General features: G+C 44.8%; 1 protein-coding gene across 4 annotated transcripts in view; it reads right to left on the bottom strand.

Annotated features, from left to right (window-relative positions):
* NME7 (NME/NM23 family member 7) overlaps nucleotides 1-18,941 on the bottom strand; it is a 522,975-nt gene that overhangs the window by 275,324 nt on the left and 228,710 nt on the right. For all 4 annotated transcript variants that reach the window (XM_063955652.1, XM_063955653.1, XM_063955655.1 and 1 more), the window contains one exon: nucleotides 3,962-4,012. In XM_063955652.1, the coding sequence (XP_063811722.1) occupies nucleotides 3,962-4,012 (51 nt within the window). The remainder of the gene's footprint in view (nucleotides 1-3,961; nucleotides 4,013-18,941) is intronic.

Here is an 18,941-nt window from a genome sequence, read left to right as displayed (position 1 = left end):
CCCCTAAAGATCGTTGTGGTAGCATGTAAAATGCACTATGGGCCTGATTCAGAGATGGACGCTATATCGATATTGTACACAGTGGAGTGATTTTTTGCCACTGCACACGTCTCTAAGTTGCACTGCGCATTCTAATACCCTCTATAAGTACTTAAATTCACTTTCACTGCAGAATCTTTTATTGCACTGACCGCAGAGATGGGGGATGGATTTTACACCCACGTGACCTATTACATTCTTCCATCACCATCCACCTCTTCTCTCTACAGTAAAATCAGGGGGTTCCTTACCTGAGCTTTTTGCTCAATTCACCTTGGCAGAAGTACTTATGGATGGAGCAGACCTCTGCTGGTCAGCATCTGTAGTGCTTGCTACATTGGAAGATCACGGAGGCCAACAAATCAGTGGAAACCAGTAGTTTCAAGCTGCTAATAGGTAACAGTAGAGAATCCAGTGGGATATGCCATCCAAAATACTTCACGACAACGATGAGGGAGTGAAACTACATAAAGATGTGGAAGTTATCTGACAGTATATTAATGAGAATTTCCACAACCAAATGGGAATTTCCACAACCGATTAAAGGGGTCTGGGACTCCAGGTCGACAACAAAAAGGTCGACACACCTTACGTCGACGCCAGTTGGTCGACACACCTTAAGTCGACATGGACAAAAGGTCGACAGGAACAAGGTCGCCATGGAAAAAAAGGTCGACGTGAGTTTTTTTTATGTTTTGTTGGTGACGTTTTCTGCGTAGAGTGACCGGGAACCCCAATTAGTGCACCGCGTTCGCTCGCCATGCTTCGGGCATGGTGCCTTCGCTTCGCTCGGCACAGATTACCGTTCCAATCGTAGTCCACGTGGATCGTTAAGTATGAAAAGGTTCCAAAAAAGAAAAAAATTGTGAAAAACTCATGTCGACCTATTTCCATGTCCTAAGGTGTGTCGACCTTTTTGTTGTCGACCTGGAGTCCGGACACCGATTAAAGAATACTGATACTGTGTCACCAATAATGAGGTGAAAGCTGCATAGTTTCTCTTGGGTGCAACCCATTCTGTCTATACAGGCAGACATGTTCCTATAGTTATAAGCACCCCCTCCACTGCAGAAAGTAAACCATTTTAAGATTTTAGGAGGAAGCACGTGGAACAATGAAACTACAGTTAGTAAAAGAGCAGACTAGATGGGTAAATAGAGAAATCATGGCTATGTAGCACATACAATATTGGGAAGTTGGCATTAGAGATAAACAAACCAGAATCTGTGTAATCCTGGGTCAGGTCCACATTCCATTTAGCAAACCAACATGTGACCTTTTAGTGACTGCAGGACTCCTGTTCCCGAACGTGACTTTATAATATCTATCTATATATATATATCTATATATATATATATATCTATATATATCTATCTATCTATATATATATATATATATATATATATATAGATATATATAGATATATACACACACACACACACACACACACACACACACACACACACACACACACACACACTAGCCATAGCATTAAAACCACTGACAAAATATTAATTAGCAGCAAAGTGACCAGTCAGTTTGTAAAGTCGATGTGTTGGAATTAGGAAAACTGGGCAAGTTTAAAATCTGAGCAACTTTGACAAGGGTATTCCTGGTATGCAGTGGTTAGTACCTACCAAAACTGGTCCAAGGAAGGACAACCGATGGACCAGCAACAGGATCACAAGCACCCAAGGCTTACTGATGCACATGAGGTGTAAAGGCTAGGCCGCCTAATTTGAAAGCTACTGTAGAACAAATTGCTGAAAAATGTAATGCTGGCTATGATAGAAAGCTGTACACACAGTGCATCGCAGCTTACTGCATATTCAGCTGCTTAGTCGCAGACCGCTCACTAGGGGTCATTCCGAGTTGTTCGCTAGCAGATTTCGGTCACAGCGCAGCGATCAGGCAAAAAAAGCACTTCTGCGCATGTGGCGCAATGCGCACGCGTGTCGTACTATTACAACGAACGATGCAGTTTCACACAAGGTCTAGCGAAGCTTTTCAGTCGCACTGCTGGCCGCAGAGTGATTGACAGCAAGTGGGCGTTTCTGGGTGTGAACTGACCATTTTCAGGGAGTGAGCGGAAAAACGCAGGCATGCCAGATAAAAATGCAGGCGTGGCTGGGGAAACGTAGGCGTGGCTGGCCGAACGCAGGGCGTGTTTGTGACGTCAAAACAGGAACTGAATAGTCTGAAGTGATCGCAAGCGCTGAGTAGGTCTGGAGCTACTCTGAAACTGCACAAAAATTTTTTGTAGCCGCTCTGCGATCCTTTCGTTTGCACTTCTGCTAAGCTAAAATACACTCCCAGAGGGCGGTGGCTTAGCGTTTGCACGGCTGCTAAAAGCAGCTAGTGAGCGAACAACTCGGAATGACCACCACAGTGCCCATGCTAACTCCTGTCCACCACAGAGAGAGCCCAATATTGCCACGTGAGCAACAGAACTGGACCATGGTGCAATGGAATAAGGTAGCCTGGTCTGATGAATCACATAGGGCCTAATTCAGATCTGATCGCAGCAGCAAATTTGTTAGCTAATGGGCAAAACCATGTGCACTGCATGGGGGGAGGGCAGATATAACGTGCAGAAAGAGTTAGATTTGGGTGGGTTATATTGTTTCTGTGCAGGGTAAATACTGGCTGCTTTATTTTTACACTGCAATTTAGATTTCAGTTTGAACATACCCCACCTATATCTAACTCTCTCTGCACGTTATATCTGCCCCCCCGCAGTGCACATGGTTTTGCCCATTTGCTAACAAATTTGCTGCTGCGATCAGATCTGAATTACGCCCATTGTCCTTTACATCACGTGGATGCCTGGTGCGTGTGCGCTGTCTACCTGGGGAAAAGATGGCACAAGATTGCACTATGGGAAGAAAGCAAGCTGGTGGAGGCATTGTGATGCTCTGGGATATATTCTGCTGGTAAACCTGAGATGTTATTCTGACAGGTACCAACGACCTAAACATTGTTGCAGCCCAAGTACACACCTTCATGGAAACAGTATTCCCTGATGGCGGTGGCTAATGCGCTCTTCCATACTGATAACATTGTACAGGATTGCTTTTAGGAACAATGAAAAACGTGTTGACTTGGCCTCCAAATTTCCCAGATATCAGTCCTTCGAGCAACTTAAAGGACAAAGGATCTGCTGCTAACATCTTGGTGTCAGATACCCCAGGTCACCTTCAAAGTCTTGTGGAGTCCATGCCTTGACTGCATGAAGCCGTCTGTAGGGCAGTGGATGAACAATTAGTAATAGGTACCTATGCAGCTTGAAAAATTAGGTAGTATAAACGGAATTGGTATGCGATCCCTGCAGATGGGAGAAATATTCAAAACCCCTCCTTCTCCCAACACTCCCTTACCGTAGCCTAACCCTAACCTCCCACCATAGTGCCTAAACCTAATCTCCCCCCTTAGTGCCTAAACCTAATCTCCCCCCCTTAGTGCCCAAAAACCTAACCCCCCTTTTCCACAGCCTAACCCTAACCCTCTCCCCCTTAGTGCCTATCCTTACCCCTCTCCTCCCTGCAGTCTAACCCTCCGGGTGGTTTCTCAACCTACTCCCCATCCCCAAGCAGCAAAACACTAACCCTCCCGGCTATACTTACCTTCAGGATTGAGATCTTGACCTGTTATGGATTCCGGCATTGATGTTCTTCTGACAGGTGTCGGGATTCCGGTGATGATGTGACAAGCGTCAGAATTTCGGTGTCGGAATCCCGATAGCAGGTATCTTGAACATATATAAACACTGACTGCTGTAACATAATATAGCTGCAAAAGCAACATTTGAAATCCTCTTTCTGTAAACTGTTACAGCACTCTGACAGATTCAGACAAAATAAACAACTGAAATAGGTGGAAGCGGAGAGGAGGGAAGGAAAATATCAACATTACAAGAACTTACTTGTAAAAAGACTTTGACTGGTGTTCACTGTAGAAGTCCATAGCTTCAGTTCTGTAACACACAACAATAAATACGTTACATGATTCTAAAAATTCATCTGTGTCACACTAAAACATTAGTACACTAAAATCCACAAACACTGAAGTACAGACTGTATCAGCTTCTAAAGTATTGTGGATCTAAAAGAAAAAAAAAAAAAAAAGCAATTATCTAGAACATCGACTTTCACTCTACGTTCTATGTCAGACTAGATCTATGAGATTAGTCTAGGGGTGGGCAACAGGCGGCCCGCGGGCCGGATGTGGCCCGCGGACCGATCCTGCCTGGCCCGCTGTGCCCCACCAGAGTGCAATGACAAGCGGCCCGACAGGCCGCTTGTCATTGCACTGCTCTCAGACGCGGCGCCGCTGAGGAAATCCCGGTCACGTCACAGAGTCAGCTGACCGGGATTTCCTCTTTTAGCTGGGCGGCACGGGGAGCGGGCACTGCAGTGACCAGGAGCGGCGGCCTGTGAGGAGGAGATTAAGCGGTGGCCAGTGAGGAGAAGCGGCGGGCAGCGAGCCGGAGCAGGAGAGGCCACATCAGTGGTGACTCCGGCCAGCAGCAGCGCGGATCTTCGGACAGCGGGGATCGTTTGTCACGGTGACAAACAGGTAAACCCCCTGTCCAGCCAACCCCTGGATCAGTGCTTAAGCTGCCATATAGGTTTAGGGGTGGGGAGGGAGGGGGATTAAAAACTGCAATATGGGTTTAGGGGAGGGGAGGAAAGGGGGGTAGGGACTGTCTGCCTTAATGTGTAAAAATGGGGGATGCTGTCTGCCGTAATGTGTAAAAATGGGGGATGCTGTCTGCCGTAATGTGTAAAAAGGGGGACGATGTCTGCCGTAATGTGTAAAAAAGGGGGACGATGTCTGCCGTAATGTGTAAAAAAGGGGGACGATGTCTGCCGTAATGTGTAAAAAGAGCACACTGTCTGCCGTAATGTGTAAAAAGGGGACGCTGTCTGCCGTAATGTGTAAAAAGAGGGACGCTGTCTGCCGTAATGTGTAAAAAAGGGCACGCTGTCTGCCGTAATGTGTAAAAAGAGGGACGCTGTCTGCCGTAATGTGTAAAAAAGGGCACGCTGTCTGCCGTAATGTGTAAAAAGAGGGACGCTGTCTGCCGTAATGTGTAAAAAAGGGGGACGATGTCTGCCGTAATGTGTAAAAAGAGGGACGCTGTCTGCCGTAATGTGTAAAAAGAGGGACGCTGTGTGCCGTAATGTGTAAAAAAGGGCACGCTGTCTGCCGTAATGTGTAAAAAGAGGGACGCTGTCTACCGTAATGTGTAAAAAGAGGGACGCTGTCTGCCGTATTGTGTAAAAAAGGGCACGCTGTCTGCCGTAATGTGTAAAAAGGGGACTCTTTTTGAGTATTTTGTGTGTGGCCCTCGAATATTCGCTGGAAGTGTTAAGCGGCCCCCCCAGCTGAAATAATTGCCCACCCCTGGATTACTCGCTTCATCGGGAACAAATCTAAGACACACAGCAGTAAAGCACGCCACTCTGGTCATTCCTCTGCTGCGAATGATTAGTTGTTTTGAAGCGCTAGTGCGAATCTGTGGCCAATTACTTTGGCCTCTCATCTCTATCTTCTTGATAGTACTTATTGTGTACTGCACAGGGCTGGCAACAGAAATCTTGGGGCCCAATACAGTGATATCTCTGGGGCCCCCTCAGATTATTAAATTTACATATTTATTGCTGCGTTATGTAGGAAACTGTTAATAAATAAATAATATAAATATATATATATATATATATCTATACATATATATATCTATACATATATATAAATTAGTATTTCTCTCCTTCCTCCCCCACACACTCCACAGTCTGTCTCTCCTCAATTACTCCATGCAACATTCCCAGCTCCCCCACTCCTTCCCAAAACCCTATACCCCCCCCCCCACCTATTCACTCTTACCCCAAGGAAGAGACTCACCTGCGCTGCATTCCCCAGTATCCAGACCTGAACACCACACAGCAGGCCCTTACACCCCACCAGAAGAAGCTGGCGCAGGGCATGGGAATCCTGGCCAGCGGAGCTGCTGCCATGTCTCGAACCTGCCTGCAACAGAGCTGGACCTGGAAGAGCGTGCGCATACTCGTGACACACAGTCACTGTGTGCGAGAGGCTCCTGTCATTCTGAGGCTGCGCCCATATCGCCTACAGCTCGCTGCCCTATTTGGACATGACGGCTTACATCCCTTCCGGGCACTAAGTGGCATATCCTTGGGGCCCCTCTGATCCTTGGGGCCTGGTACAGGTGCCCCTTTGACCCCCGCTGTCGCCGGCCCTGGTACTGCACACTGAAGAGTTTAAAGGCTTTATAAAATTAAATGGCTAATATATCTTTTCCCTAAGCCATAGGCCTCTTACAGACTGCAGCAGGTTTCCTACCAAAATTTGCCGCATTAGTCATTTTGCTCTCATTATATTATTGTACCCATGCCAACATGCTTCATGGTAGGAATCGTGTTCCTGGTATGATGCGCAACATTAGACTTGCTCAAAACATAACAACTAGTGCTGATGCCAATATGTTCAATGTAGCCCCATGAGATAAATCAGGCAGTGCACTGGGCCATATATCACACTTCTGAAATAGTCCTTTATTATTCCAGATTGGTGCGTTAAATAACATTTTATCAGATTTATAATAAATTAGATATTTTGTCAGATGTGTCATAAATAATAAAATATTTTGTCAGAATAATAATTATTATTTTGCTTGATCTTACTGATAAAGATTTTGCTTGGAAATGCCCTCACCAATTGTGGGACATCGTAAAGACTTTAATAGTACAGTTCTAGAGTATAATTAACCATGCGTCATCTGAAGCTGAATTGCACTAGGTTTTATTTAGATGTATATTAGCAATCACCAGCCTCGTTGGTTTGATGTAATGACAAATATTTTTCATATGCAGAATTTTTATATTTGACAAAAAAAATAAAACTTAACTTTTACAGTGAGTGGTATAATATACAAACACTACGTCCTACATGAAATTTTCTCCACAGTATCCCCTGCCATAAAGACACTGGTACATTGATTCAAATATGGTGGGATTGCCACTTTATTGTTCTATTTTGGTTGAAAGTTACAGTCTTGGCCTCAGAGATTCTGGGGACTTCAGTTCTCTCTGGTCCTGATTTTTGGCTCCTGTCCCACTCTGGTATCCCCATTTCTAGACATGAGAAATTGATGCTCATACACAGACAGAGAATAACACAGCTGGGTCGTACCTCCCTTCCAACTTCATTCCTTCCTTTTGACTTCCTTTCTTCCTTCCTTCTGACCTATCTCAACAGATGTCTTCCTGAATGTCTTCGTACTTTTTTAAACTCAACGGGGCTAATTCTATTGTTTATAGCTCGGCCGGCACTAGAGGGCGCCTGACGGCAGCAATTCGATTGTTCTGCCGTTGGAGCGCCCGGCGGATGCGGAGCATACAGTTTTTCTGGCAGCCTTCTGAGGTGTGAGAAAAATATGTGTGGAAACTCGGGAGCTTGGACGCCCAAAGCAGGGAGTTTAGACAGGTTTAGCCATTTTATATGGCTAAACCCGGTCTGTTTGGGTGTGACATGTGTGATGTGAATGGGCATCCAAAACACAAATAATTGTGACAGTTGTTTAGGCATCTAAAAAGTCACGTTTAAATGCCCAAAACAACTGAATTAACCCCAATATGTCTAGAACTGAGCTTAATGTTTTTCCCATCTCCAGGGTCCAACCTTCCTCACCAGCACTCCCCTTTTTTCTGCTAACATTATCCTCACTCTTTTCCCTTAAATCCACTCCCCGAGTGTCAGTCACCCTTACATCTTCCCACTTCTTCAATCTATACATTCAAGCTACCTCATGCTGGAGGCCACCAAATCTTTTCTGCATGCCCTGTCTTCTCCAGTCTGGACTACTGCAATGTTTTCCTCTCTGGTCTACCATTCTGCTGCCTCTCTAATCTCATATCTAGCCTCAATTCAGCTGTGAATCTGTCTACCTATCTCATCACTCTTCTCTAACTCATTCATTGGCTTCCATTCCAGTACTACGGGCCCGAATCAGAACTGATCGCTGTTGTGCGAATTCGCAAGGCAGATGATTATCGATCGATAATCGAGGACAAACTGCAAAAAAATCCAGCGACTTTTTTGATCACTAGGCGTATGCAAATTGATTGACAGGAAGTGGGCGTTTGGGGGTGGTAAATGGCTGTTTTCTGGGAGTGTCAGTAAAAACACAGGCATTCCCAAGCGTTTTCAGGGAGGGTGTGTGGCGCCGGCTCTGGTCCAGATTAGACTGTTCTCATCGCACTGTAGGAGTAAGTCCTGGGCTGCGCACAGCCTGCACACAATGGATTTTTGCAGCTCGGCGTACACATGCGATCGCACACTTGCACAGCGAATTTACACTCTCCCTGGAGGCGACGACTATCTGAACGCAGGACCGCAAAGTTTGCAGCCCAGCGATCAGATCTTAATCCCCCCTCTGTCTCTGCGGCGATTATCTGATCGCAAACTTCTGCAAATTCGCAGAGGAGCGATCAGGTCTGAATTACCCCCTAAATCCAATGTAAGATCATTGACCTCTCTTTCAAAGTACTTAAACACTATTCCCCTAATACTTCTGTAACCTAATCTCAATCTGCACAGCCTCTACTATGCTCTTCCTAATGCTCTGTACACACTGGGCGGTATGAACGATAACGACTTAATTCATGTTCATTCATGTTGATAGTCATTATCGTTCAGTGTGTACGCATGAACGATATGAACGATATGAAATCAAATCATTCATAGTTCAAATCATTCATATCGCCCAGTGTGTGCAAGGGTTAAAGCCGGGTACACATTGGTCAACCTCCCGCTATATTGCTGATTGCTAATTAGGGGAGATCGCCAGTGCATACACACTGAACGAAATCAATGAACGATATCGTTCAGTGACGTCATTCCCCGCACTCACTGAACATGCAGCTCAACGATATAGTTAACATTGAGCTGCATGTTCGGTAGATCATGGAGTAAACGACCCACGGGTGTGCGCGTCGTTCATCGATACACACTGAACGATATGAATGACAGATCTTGCAAAAAAGATCATTATTATTCATATCGTCCTGTGTTGTCACCCAGTTTAAGACTGCAGCTTTACCTTCACACTGATTACCTCCTTTCATTCTGCATCCAAGACCTCTCTCGTACTTCCGCCATCCTCTTCCCTACTGTTTAACTAACATTGCAAATGTACCCTAAACATGTTTATTAAAGCCTACCAGCCCTCCTTCCTCAGATGCATAACTTACATCCTCTATTCTCAGTCATATCTTCCCAGTCTCCATCCCCTAGACTGTTAGCGCTCAAGAACAGACCCTTCTGTCATCTTTTTCTCACGCTGTACTATCAATGTCTCCAGTGTGCTCCAACTGCGAATCTGCCCTTTCCAGTCTGCCTCCTCATCCTTCCTTATGCAGCGCTACAAATAAATGGTGGCAACATACAAGTAATTATAACAATATATCTTCTAAGAGGTGCAGAAGATAGATGCTTTTGCCCTCTAAATCACGTCATGGGACATTTGTCATCAGGGCTGGCAACAGAAATCTTGGTGCCCGGCACAGTGATATCCCAAAGATTATATATCTATATATATATATATATATATATATATATATATATATATATATACATACATACATATATATATATATATATATATATATATATTCATTTATCCGTATACATATATAAATATGTACATCTCTCCTTCCTCCCCCACACACACCACAGTCTGTGTCTCCCTCTCTCCTTCCTCCCGCACACTCCACAGTCTGTCTCTCCGCAATGACTCCATGCAGAATTCTCAGCTCGCCCACCCCATCCCAAAGTCCTGTATTCCCTCACCAATGCACTCTTACCCCGGGGAGAGACTCCACACCCGAACACCGCACAGCAGGTAACATGCGGCCCTCACACTCCACCAGAAGAGGCTGGCACAAGGCACGGGAATCCTGGCCAGCAGAGCTGGACCCAGAAGAGTGGGTGCACACTTGCGCCGCAGTCACTGTGTGTCACTCTGAGGCTGTGCCCACACCGCCTACAGCCCGCTGCCCTATCTGGAAAAGACGGCACACATCCCTGCTGGGCACTAAGTGGCATATCCTTGGGGCCCGGTACAAGTGTCCCCTTTGACCCCTCCTGTTGCTGGCCCTGTTGTCAATGGAGTGTATCACAATTTCCAACAAACAGACAATTCAGTTGTTGCAAAACTGGAATGTTAATCTGCCAGGTCACTGTGTAGGTTAGTGCCAGTAACTGTAAATGTGAGCAGTAGTCTGGGATCCTCTCCCTGTGACTTTTATTACAATTCTATAAGCAATTCAACCCAGTTATATGTTAGCCCTATGAAACTAGAGATAGGATGGTTTATCCTTATCAAGGGCACACCAATATGATAGAGGTAAACACAGACAACTGTGACAAGAACACTGGGATAGTGTTTGAGGGCAGGTATATTTGTCCCAGGTTCTTGTCTTACATGTTTTAGAAAATGTTAACTTCTAGGAAAAATGCTTTTTGTTTTGTCTGAACCTTTTCAGTTTGCTGTAAAAGCTGGGTAAAGGCTCTGAGAGAGAGATAAGGCGAGTTCTAGACATTGGGCCCAGTTCGGGTCTTTGGCCTCACAGAGGGCTAATCAGGGTTTCAGCTGTGTAAGTGTGTTATAGTGCTGCTAACCTGATTAGTATGGGCAGACTGCCTGGGAAGGCTGCAGGATCTGTGTGTGAGAGACACGCTTTCTGATGCAAGTAAGCTATACAGTATGTACTGAAGAACTCTGTGTTTTGTTTAGTGACAGTTAGGAACAGAGCCGGCCTTAGGCATAGGCAAACTAGGCAAATGCCTAGGGCATTTGGTATGCTATGGGGCACCAGCAGGTTCTGATGATTAAAATGATATGTGGCATGCCTATATTCTGTGTGTGACTGCGGCTGTATCTGCATACGATATGCTACGCTGCAATGTATTCCTGGAAATCACTGTAATGTAGCATTTCATATGCAGATACAGCCGCAGTCGCACACAGAATTTAAGCATGCTGCATATCATTTTAATCAGCAGAAGCTGCTTCTGCATCCTAGCCACATAGTAATGCAAATAAGATGCATTTTCATAAACAAAAGGCGCCCGACGTTAGCAGAGCTGCCAGCTGACTCATGCCAGGCATCTCCTGCAGAACTAGCGGCGGTGCTAGGGGGGCACCAGCCAAAATCTTGCCTAGGGCATCATATTGGTTAGGGCCGGCTCTGGTTAGGAATATCTTATGTTTAGTTAGTGCCGGACAGGCAAGGTATTTTTATTTTGGGGTTTGTTTTATTTTCTGTTTCAATAAAACTGGCCGGGGTCAGTTGTACCAGAAACTGGACTTGTGTTGTTCCTCAGCTGCTGCGTGCCGCCATATTCCCCAGGAAAAGGTGCCTTGCACCCCTACAGTGTTACAACTTGGTGGAGAATGCGAGCAACCCCGTTCTGCGCATAAGTGAAAGCAGCAGCTTTGTGAGGCCTGCAGAAAACGGTGGTTTATGCAGATACAGCCCAGTGTGAAGTTACTGAGACTCACCCCTGAGGGTTTGATATATGTCCTGGGTGAAAGCAGCTACAAAGCCGCCTGAAAAATCTGTCGACATGGAGGATCTGCTTAAAGCCTTGCTGCAAGCTACAGCGGCTCAGCAGGAGGCCAACCGACAGCAGCAGGTGGCAATGGAGGAAAATAGGAGACAACAGCAGGTGGCAATGGAGGAAAATAGGAGACAGCAGCAGGTGGCTATTGACGAACTTTACAGGCAACAGCGTCAGGATAGAGAGGCCTTAACAGAAGTGGTGCAGAGCCTTGCAGCCCGGATTGGAGATGTGGCCGTCAGTGCTCCGACCAGCTCTAGTTCTATACGGGCCAGTCACTTCCTGCAGAAAATGACAGAGGCTGATGATGTGGAGGCCTACTTGACCACGTTTGAAAGGACTGCAGAGCGTGAAAACTGGGTTAGTGAACCCCTTAAAGGTCCAGCAAATACCTATTGGGGTAACTTGCATACATGGGGATACCCAGTATTATGTCACTGCTGAAGTGAATATAGAAACTTGTTGTGGGTCAGCAATGGTTAAAGTAGGACTGGTCCCCACCTTGGTGCATAACGCCATAATAGGGAGGGATTTTCCTCATTTCTGGAAACTGTGGGAATCACGTTTATCAGCAGATGTGAGAAGTGAAGAGCCAGTTGGTAATACCGGTGATTGTATGGATGTAGGTGTGTCTTCGGAACTTTCTGACCCTTTGCCTTTTGCCAGTTTGGCTGGGGAAGTGACAGATGGGGAGTCCAGTGAGGACCCTCTTGCTGGGAACAGAGACATAGTGGTTAGAAACGAAAGCGTGCCTGACCTGGAAGTAAAAAAGGATCTGTTTGCATCTGAACAGTTAAAGGATCCTACCTTGATAAAGGCTAGAGAGAATGTTAAGATTGTTAATGGGGAGCCTGTGGTACCAGGTGACAGGGTTACGTATCCCCACATGGCCATCTGTAATGAGCTTTTGTACCACATTGTCAAAAAGGGTGAGGATGTGGTAGAACAGCTGGTAGTACCCCAGCCTTATCGGAGAACGGTGCTAGATTTAGCTCATAGTCACGTTACAGCAGGACATTTAGGGGCAGAAAAAACCACTGAAAGAGTTTTACAAAGGTTCTTTTGGCCAGGGGTTTATAAAGAAGTGTCTGAATATTGTTCTTCCTGTCCTGAATGCCAGTATCATGCCCCTAGACCCCATTTCAGGAGCCCACTAGTTCCCATGCCTATTATAGAGGTCCCGTTTGACAGAATAGCCATGGATCTCGTGGGGCCCTTGTTAAAGTCCGCTCGGGGCCATCAGTATATCCTGGTAATAATGGACTATGCCACTCGATATCCTGAGGCTGTCCCTTTACGCACTATCACAACCAAGGCGATAGCTAGGGAGCTGGTGCAGGTTTTTAGTAGAGTGGGAATACCAAAAGAAATTTTGACTGACCAAGGTACTCCATTTATGTCAAAGGTCATGAAAGAATTGTGCAAATTATTTAAGGTCACTCACCTCAGGACGTCCATTTACCATCCCCAAACTGATGGGTTGGTGGAAAGGTTTAATAAAACATTAAAAAGTATGTTAAAAAAGGTGGTTGATAAAGATGGGAAAAATTGGGATTGTTTGTTGCCCTACTTGTTAATGGCCGTCAGAGAAGTTCCTCAGTCCTCTACGGGGTTTTCTCCATTTGATTTGTTGTATGGTAGACACCCCAGAGGGCTGTTGGACGTTGCCAAAGAGACGTGGGAAGGACAGCCCACTCCTTATAGAAGCGTTATTGAACATGTATCACAAATGCAGGATAGGATTGCAGCTGTGGTACCTATTGTCAGACAGCACATGGAACAGGCCCAAAGTGCTCAACAGAGGGTATACAACCGGAGTGCCAAGATACGGGAATTTGCTCCTGGAGATAGAGTTCTTGTTTTGGTACCCACTGTGGAAAGCAAATTCCTAGCTAAATGGCAGGGTCCATTTGAGATTAGGGAAAAAGTGAATGAGGTTAATTACAAAGTATACCAGCCGGGAAAGAGAAAACCCGAACAGATCTACCATGTTAACTTAATCAAACCCTGGAAAGATAGGTTGTCTCTGTCAGCGGAGCCTTGCCCTTCGGTGTCTTCACCCCGGTTGCTTCCCGCAGTGAAGGTGTCAGAGACATTATCAGCTGATCAGAACCATCAGGTTAAAGAATTTCTCATCCAAAATAGGGAGGTATTTTCAGAGCTGCCTGGCCGAACGACCATAATAAAACATGACATTGTCACAGAACCAGGGGTCTGGGTTCATTTAAAGCCATATAGGATTCCTGAAGCTCAGCGAGAAGCTATTTCTAAAGAAGTTAAAACCATGTTAGAACTTGGAGTCATAGAGGAGTCTAACAGTGAGTGGTCCAGTCCCATAGTGCTCATCCCGAAGCCCGACGGTAGCATACGCTTCTGTAATGACTTTCGTAAGTTAAATGAGGTGTCCAAGTTTGACGCATACCCCATGCCCCGTGTAGATGAGCTTGTAGAAAGGCTGGGAACAGCCAGGTTTCTCACCACATTGGACCTGACCAAAGGTTACTGGCAAATACCTTTATCTGATAGCGCCAAAGAAAAAACAGCCTTTTCGGTTCCGGAGGGGCTGTACCAGTATAAGATGTTACCCTTTGGGTTGCATGGGGCTCCAGCAACCTTTCAACGGGCGATGGATACAATTTTGAGGCCCCATAGAAAATATGCAGCTGCCTATTTGGATGATGTGGTAATTCACAGTACAGACTGGGGGTCCCATTTGGTTAAAGTACAAGCAGTACTGGACTCAATCAGAGAGGCAGGGTTAACTGCTAACCCAAAGAAGTGCTGCCTCGCAATGGAGGAGGTCAAATACTTGGGCTTCACCATAGGCAGAGGTCTGATTAGGCCCCAATTGAATAAAGTTGATGCTATTCAAAACTGGCCTCGTCCAGTGAATAAAAAACAGGTAAGGGCTTTTTTGGGAATTACTGGGTACTATAGACGGTTTATTCCCAATTTTGCGACCACAGCGGTGCCGTTGTCAGACCTTACCAAAGGGAAGCAGTCAAATATGGTGAAATGGAACCCTGATGCAGAAAAAGCGTTCCAAGCGTTAAAAGTGGCTTTATGTTCACAACCGGTATTGATAACGCCAGATTTTTCAAAAGAATTTGTGGTACAGACAGATGCCTCAGAGGTAGGGATAGGGGCTGTGCTGTCCCAAACCAGAGATGGGGACGAACACCCTATCATTTATTTGAGTAGGAAACTCAATGAGCATGAAAAAAGGTATGCCATTGTGGAAAAGGAGGCTTTGGCCATTAAGTGGGCACTAGATACCTTGAGATATTACCTCTTGGGTAGACAATTCAGACTAGTGACAGACCATGCCCCTTTAAAATGGATGTATGTAAATAGAGGCAAGAATGCTCGTGTAACTAGATGGTTTCTAGCGTTGCAGGACTTTAAGTTTACTGTCGAACATAGACCGGGAACACAATTGGCCAACGCAGATGCATTGTCTCGCATCTTCTGTTTGGGGGCTACAAGTGTTCCGGCCCCTAGGTCGAAACAGGGGAGGGGGATATGTGACAAGAACACTGGGATAGTGTTTGAGGGCAGGTATATTTGTCCCAGGTTCTTGTCTTACATGTTTTAGAAAATGTTAACTTCTAGGAAAAATGCTTTTTGTTTTGTCTGAACCTTTTCAGTTTGCTGTAAAAGCTGGGTAAAGGCTCTGAGAGAGAGATAAGGCGAGTTCTAGACATTGGGCCCAGTTCGGGTCTTTGGCCTCACAGAGGGCTAATCAGGGTTTCAGCTGTGTAAGTGTGTTATAGTGCTGCTAACCTGATTAGTATGGGCAGACTGCCTGGGAAGGCTGCAGGATCTGTGTGTGAGAGACACGCTTTCTGATGCAAGTGAGCTATACAGTATGTACTGAAGAACTCTGTTTTGTTTAGTGACAGTTAGGAATATCTTATGTTTAGTTAGTGCCGGACAGGCAAGGTATTTTTATTTTGGGGTTTGTTTTATTTTCTGTTTCAATAAAACTGGCCGGGGTCAGTTGTACCAGAAACTGGACTTGTGTTGTTCCTCAGCTGCTGCGTGCCGCCATATTCCCCAGGAAAAGGTGCCTTGCACCCCTACAGTGTTACACAACATAAAAGACAACAGTGAGAACAGGCCATGAAATGCCTGTGTGCACCTCTTATTACAGGGTGAGAAGGACTCCCACCAATCTGCAAGAAGCTATAATATGCTTCTAGTGCAGGCAACAAAGTAGTCATACCCAGAAAAAGAAAGTTCCAGGATTTCAATGCTGCTAAAACATACAGGAAATGTGGGGATTATTTAGGTGTAAGAATGGGGTATATTCTACAATAATATGAAGGTAAGGATGGTATAATATTAGATACACACATTTGGAATATGGAAATAATGGGAGTAATTCAATTCATATTATGTTTTTGAGTGCATTTGCACACATTTTTTTTACAATACAAAAGTATAGGTAAATGCCAAAAAACTTAAATGACACTGCAAATCCTGCAGTAATAATAACACATACCTGCAGATGAAAATAACTAACTTACTTATTTTTGTTAGAACCTCCTATCTGGAAGGTCTAAGACAAGTATAGTACAGAACAGGGCCGCACTGGCCATCTGGCAAACGCCAGAAGGGCCGATGGCCTAATGGGCCGGTCTGGCAAAAATGCCTGCCAGAGAGGCTCTGCTCAGTGGTAAGCCAGTCAGAGAGCCAATGGCCGGCTGAGTAGCTCCACCTCCCGGCACTATGCTCAGCTTGCTGACATACAGAAAGTTGGGGCATGCTATTACGCCACACCCCTGTCAGCTGTGGCCACTCCCCTTGTCGTGTGCACACACTAGAATCCTGGGGCCGTTTCAAACCTCCAGTCGCCCCTGGTATAGAACATCATATAAGCACCTCTATGAAAAGATAAATGTTGTAAATGTTTTGTAGGCAAAAATAATTCAAAGAAAATGGCATATTCCATAAAAAGGACTTATTATTAATAATAATAATAATAATAATAATAATACAGAGTGAGATGCGTCTATATAGGTCAGGTGTGTCTACTTGAATTAATAAAATATGTATGTATTTGCAAGGGTACATGTTACCTATATATAATATAATGTATAATATATACATGTTCTCTTCTTTTTAGTTCCTAAAATGTTACAGGCATGGCTTACTTGTGCAGGTTTTATGTTGCATTGCTTTCATGTTCCTTACATAAAGAATGGATATTTGAGAGTGCTCTCTGATGTTTCTGTAGACAGGTAATTACTTTGCTAATTGAGTCGCCTCGCCCTGCATCAGCCTAATGTTCCCTAAGCTATAAAAATGCATTAAACGAGCCCGTTAAGGCAAGTCTGCCTTGAAACCCACCCTTTAAATTCATACTTTTAAGTCAACAGATAATGACGAAATAAAAATTTTAAGTTTAAAGTGGATTCAAAAAGGTTCAGTGATTGTAAATTCTCCCCATTTATTTGAAAGGAGACAAAATACACCCCCACATTATACGGACCTGCTTTATACTTGCTGCTTTCATTTCCATAAACATGGCATCTCATCATTATTACACATCTCCGTTTCACACACCACATTCCTCTTTCCAGTATAATAGCTCTTCTCCTCGACATTATATTTGAAGATCTTCTGAATACTCTTATCTTAATGTGTTATTTTTATGCACAGCATATTGTCTGTGCTTTTACATGTTCCAGTACTTTACCGGCTGTTTTTGTAATAATGTACAGTCAGTACTGTAAGCAGGACAGTCAGACCACCACTGCCAAATAGAAGGAAGGGTACTTAAAATGGGGTGTGGTTCATCAAATCGACAGTGTCTAGGTCGACAATGTTTAGGTCGACCACTATATGTCGACAGTCACTAGGTCGACATGGATGGAAGGTCGACAGGGTTTCTAGGTCGACATGTGCTAGGTCGACAGGTCTAAAGGTCGACATGAGGATTTTTTTTTTTTGTGTCGTTTTCTTCGTAGAGTGACCGGGATCCCAAATTAGTGCACCGCTTCACTCGCCATGCTTCGGGCATGGTGCCTTCGCTCCGCTACCGCTTCGCTCGGCACACTTTACCGTTCCAATCGTAGTCCACGTGGATCGTTAAGTATGAAAAAATTCAAAAAAAGAAAAAAAAAATTGAAAAACTCATGTCGACCTTTAGACCTGTCGACCTAGCACATGTCGACCTAGAAACCCTGTCGACCTTCCATCCATGTCGACCTAGTGACTGTCGACCTATAGTGGTCGACCTAAACATTGTCGACCTAGACACTGTCGATCTTCAGACCGGATCCCCTTAAAATGAGATACCTGCTCCCACCAGCACCACACTGGATAAAGGCTTGGGGCACATGTCGTGCTTCAGTGCTGAAATGTTTCAGGAGGATGTTATGGCGTATTTTGACACTATAAGAACTATAAACCTGTCAAAGTCTGACTGATCAGCCAGAGGACCAACTTTCTTCTGTGTCAGACGGGAGAGAGATTTTAGACAGAGGGAAGATAGTTAAATACGAAATCCTAAAAAATGTGTCACTTCATTGGGAACCAGCCTGCTGCTGAGTAACTGTCCAATCCTTCTATCCTTTCCCTAGGCACAGACTGATTCCGTATTCTAGGTATATTTGGGTTTTATTTTTAAACTGTTTTACATGACTATATGTATTTGTAGAGCAACATGTTATCAATAGGCACTGTGACTAATTCTAATCAATACAAATCCTATTAAATAACATTTTGGGGAGAGGTTAAGTTTTATTAAGTGTAGTTTTAAAATATATATAGTTGGGACTGCATGCAAGCCAATCTAGCACCAGCGATAGCTGCGCATTGCTATCGCTGTGAGGGGTACACACGGAGTGATCGCTGCTTAAAATCTAAGCAATCTAGTCAGATTGCTTAGATTTTAAGCAGTGATCGCTCTGTGAGTATCCCCCTTTAGCCTAGGTCAGACATTCTTCTCCCCAGCCCTCACAATCGCCCACCTTTATTATTATTATTATTATTAACCTTTATTTATATGTCGCCATCACACTTCTAATCCCCCCTTGGGGCCGCCCTTGCCCAGGTTCAGATTAGTGGGGTATCTGCAATATCCACCCCCCACTACCTCCCCTAAATGTCATCTCTCTGGTGACACCCTGCTGGGACTGAATCCTGGCTGTCTGGCACAGCTCACTGTTGGACAATAGGGAGTAAACAAAGATCACTTTTCAGTCTGCTCTACCTGACCTGATAATGTAATTATTGGTGTACAGACTTGTTCC

This window comes from Pseudophryne corroboree, chromosome 2 (genome assembly GCF_028390025.1).
Source record: "Pseudophryne corroboree isolate aPseCor3 chromosome 2, aPseCor3.hap2, whole genome shotgun sequence".
In the NCBI taxonomy this organism is placed as follows: domain Eukaryota; kingdom Metazoa; phylum Chordata; class Amphibia; order Anura; family Myobatrachidae; genus Pseudophryne; species Pseudophryne corroboree.
This window is presented reverse-complemented; position numbering and strand designations above follow the sequence as displayed.